At 43.1% G+C, this 4,160-nt stretch overlaps 1 protein-coding gene across 1 annotated transcript; it reads right to left on the bottom strand.

The window, feature by feature from the left end:
- drgx (dorsal root ganglia homeobox) lies at positions 1 to 4,160 on the bottom strand (the record flags this gene model as incomplete). The annotated part of the gene is made up of 6 exons (XM_083897185.1): positions 1 to 380; positions 553 to 665; positions 925 to 1,097; positions 2,724 to 2,825; positions 3,262 to 3,362; positions 4,103 to 4,160. 6 exons carry the CDS (start codon positions 4,158 to 4,160, stop codon positions 1 to 3), a joined length of 927 nt encoding a protein of 308 aa, XP_083753311.1.

The following is a 4,160-nucleotide window of genomic DNA, read 5'->3' as shown; positions in this document are numbered from 1 at the left end:
TCACTTTTTCTCCAGTGGATCCTTGGAGCATTGAGGGTGTTTGTCAGAGCCGCTGCCCAGGACGGGGCCCTTGGCAGCCGGGCCAGGACTGGAGTTGTCCGGCCCTCGTCCCACGGCGCCCGGCACCTCGATGGAAGGACCCACCGCGGGCCTCGACGCCCCGGCCGTGCTCACGCCGACCCCGGACAGCAGTCCCACGCTGGCACCGGGCCCGTTTGCCGCGCCGAGCAGGTTGGCAGACTGCAGCACGGCTTCCGAGTGCTCGCGAGCCTTCATGCGCAGGGCGGCCACGCTGGCTGTGCGGTTGCCCTGGCAACCGTAGGGTGGCAGAAAGGACAAACCCATGGGGTCAGAGACGCAGCAGGAGCACAAACCGTTACCTGGGGGGAAAAAAAAACAGCAAAGAATATCATATATTTGCAGGAACACACACGCCGATCAATGACAGTGAATTTTAATATAACACATCCTTATTACACACACCTTTCAACCCCTCCCGTCCCCAAATCCTCACACAAAAATCATCACCAGTCATATTCATCATATACTCACCTTTGAGCGTGGCGACCTGTGACAGGGCCTGGGCGTAGGTGGCAGAATTTAGCAGCGTCCCTGGTAGACAGGATGGGAAGAAGGGGCCACCAGGACCCACTGTCCTGTTGATACTGGGGAAAACAGACATACTGTATCTAATTATAGTGGAAAGTATATGCCGAGAACACACACACACACACACACACACATTATATTTGTACAAATATGTGAGGTGTTTTCCACAGCCAATGTTAAATCTGTGTCGAGATTTTGAAGTTGTCAGATTGCAGCAAACCTTTTTTCTCTCTCCCACCAACAAGATACTGTTTCACAACATTAACAGCCACCACAATCATCCATCCATGGCTTCCTCCCTTCCTCCCTCCTCACCTCTGCTGCATGTCCAGCGGTTCTTTCTGTTTTCTACTTTGGTCCACAGGGGACTGAGAGTTGATGCTGCGAGAAGGTGGAGTGCCCTCACTTATCTGCTCTTTCCCTCCGTCAGGGTCTGAGCTGCCTCGCTCCGTCTTCCTCCACTTTGCTCGGCGATTCTGAAACCAAACCTGCATTAATAAAAGAAAAAGAAAAAAAGAAAAAGATGAAACAAAGACATTAAATAACTAATTAAAGACTGAACATTTTTGCGGTGTGTGTGTGTCTCTTAAACTGTATCGGTTGGGTTTTCTATTTACTGTGCTGTATTTATTGTATAGTTTTCCTTCTTTATTGACTCGTGAACGGCTTCACTCTCATCTTTTTTCCCCTCATTTGAATCTGAGCAGCGTCGCAGTCAGCGACTTATCTCCAAAAAAAACTTCACCGTCCACACTTGGGTGAGAAGACACAGCCAGGTTCTTGTATCTTAATTGAATGAAGGTCATTGCCTATAACAACATTTAATTGAGCAATTTTTCATTATCATATTTTAATGACTTCCCACTGACAGTTGTTCAGCCCGAGAGAGAGAGGCAGCTATGATGAAGTCGTTTATTTCCCTATTTAGTGATTGTTTGACAACATCAGATTCGATTAGGACTTGGTTCTGGCAGGCATTAATCATGATGTGTGTGTGAATGGAGGTTAGAGTCCTGTGTGTGTGTGTGTGTGTGTGTGCTCTGCATCCCTGCCATTGTATTGGGGAGGTGTAAATGATGTCAACAGCCAAACAAAACACATTCATGCATTCATTCGGCATAAAGAAAAGGACAACGATTTGGTGGCAGGACAACAATACAGCCAATGGACTTATCTCACCCCTGCACCTTCCAGCTAGAAGTCATACACACACACTCACACACACACACTCTGAATGGGCTATAATTGCTCCATTAATCTCAATTTGCGGTGTGCTCTTAATGCGGGGGAGGCCCATTGACACTTTACAAAAAGGGGGGGCAACAACACTACAAGAGAAAGGAAATTTATTTTCTGATAATAATGTAAGTTTAATATCCCCCTGCATAGTGCCGCGGATTCATGTTCAGATTTAATAATAGGAATGCGGTAATCGGATTAGGAGGGGAATAATTTGTTTACAATCCCTAATTTACAGCGCCGGATTCCATTATCAGGGCCCGCCATTGGGTTTAAGCGATAGTAAGATGACCCTGGGGAACAAAAGGCAAACTATTATATTCCCACAATTAGATCTGCGCGCACAACAAAAACCCAAAAGCAAATCTGGAATGCAGGAAATTACATACAGGACACATAACTTAATTACATCTGGCCAAGTTTGGAACCGCACATGTGCGCCAGGGCAGGAGCGGAATATAAATTGGAAAATGCTTTATTTTTTTATTATTTCATTATTACTTTTGCGCGCGTGTGTGTGTGTGTTGTGAAGTGTGTGTGTGTGTGTGTGTGAGAGTCAGAGAGAGTTAGAGGCTGATGATGGCGGTGGTTTCCTGTCGTGGTAAAAAAAAAAAAAAAAAAATGGTGGCTCGATCAGCCCAGGATGATGTATCCCTTACCTTTGAGACGTGGACAAATTAGTGAGGACCATTATCGCTGGTTAATTATGAATGACCGATTAATCAGGCTAATCTAATATTCACCATTATGTTGATGTTATTAAAGTGCATCGCAGGAATGACAGAGTGGCTTAATTTACCCTCTCTCGCATGGTCAAACGTGCCCAGGACACAGGAGTGTGTGTGTGTGTGTGTGTGTGTGGCTGCAGACCATACCTGCACGCGGGCCTCGGTCAGGTTGATCTTCATGGCCAGTTCCTCTCGCGTGAACACGTCCGGGTAGTGAGTCTGAGCGAAGACAGCCTCCAAAGCCTCCAACTGTGAACACACACACAAGAAAAATGGAAAAATTACATCTATACGTTTTCTTTCTTTCTTTCTTTCTTTCTTTCTTTAAAAGGAGAAAGTTGAAAATGAAAGAGCCACATTGACTGTTGATATTTGGCCTTCATCTTTATCCAAATCGCCGCACACACACATCAATGTATGCTCACGTATTATCTTCAAAATAATGAATGAATAATATTCAAAATAAAACTTTGTTTTTTAATGAAACTAAAAGTGAAGCAACAGTGTTGTGATCTTCCATCTTCCTCTTGACAATGAAGGCCCTGAAGTCCTTCAATGTATAAACTTTATTATTTGTTTTCAGTGCAGTTAAAAACACCTGCTTTTCTCTCAGTGACCTTTAAGACGTTTTTTTATTATTATAATTTTGTCTTGTATAATATATATATTTATGTATTTTTTTTACCTGTTGCAAAGTAAACGTTGTTCTGTTTCTGCGCTGTTTTCTGCGTAGAAATCCATCATCAAAATCAGCCGGGGCGTGGTTGCCAAAGCCGCTTGAATTCACTGAAATAAAGAAGTTTATCAGAGAGAAAATGATCAGAATAAAAATGAGCTTCATTATCACGTATTTATATTCAAGTTATACTTACATTTTGTAAATATAATTAAAAAAAACATATGGGTCAAATATTGGTCATAGTGATTTATTTATTTTCTCCTCTGGCACATTTTCTTTCTCTTTTTCTTTTTTTTTTTGTTGTCCATTATTTGTATGAAACACTGATGTTGGGCGTCAGAAGGGAACCATGACGGACTAAGAGCCATGACACCCAACATCTGTGCCCGGGACAAAACGCCCTCCTCTGCCCCGGGGCCAAACCACCAGCGCCTTTCAGCAGAACAGGCGGCAGATTGACACAGCAGAGGGGAAATCACACCCTTTAACCCTTTGAATATACACTTAAAATGAAATGTTCCCACAGATGCAATCACTGTAAGTATCACATGTGTGGGAAATGTTGTGTTTTCACAATGGTCAGGTTTTATTAGTAATTTTATAGATATAATATAAACTGTTATTTATTTATTGACTTATTACTTTATAATTAAAGATAATATGAAACAAAAGTGTGGGGATTAAAAACAAAAAAAAAACGCTCGGGCCTATTTGTCGGCAACACACACACTTTTTGCGCGCACACGCGGCCAAAACGCTCAACTTTACGCACTTAAAAAACAAAGACACTTAAAGGGAAATAGAACAAAAAGACGTTAAGAAAAGACAAATGCGAGTGAGAACTTACATGTGTTGGAGCGACAGCACTCTCCGTCCAGCTGAGGCGGACAGTGGAAGTAGAACAT

This window comes from Microchirus variegatus (genome assembly GCF_963457635.1).
Source record: "Microchirus variegatus genome assembly, chromosome: 11".
NCBI classification, from domain to species: domain Eukaryota; kingdom Metazoa; phylum Chordata; class Actinopteri; order Pleuronectiformes; family Soleidae; genus Microchirus; species Microchirus variegatus.
Note: the sequence above shows the minus strand (reverse complement) of the source record. Positions and strands in the feature narration are given on the sequence as shown.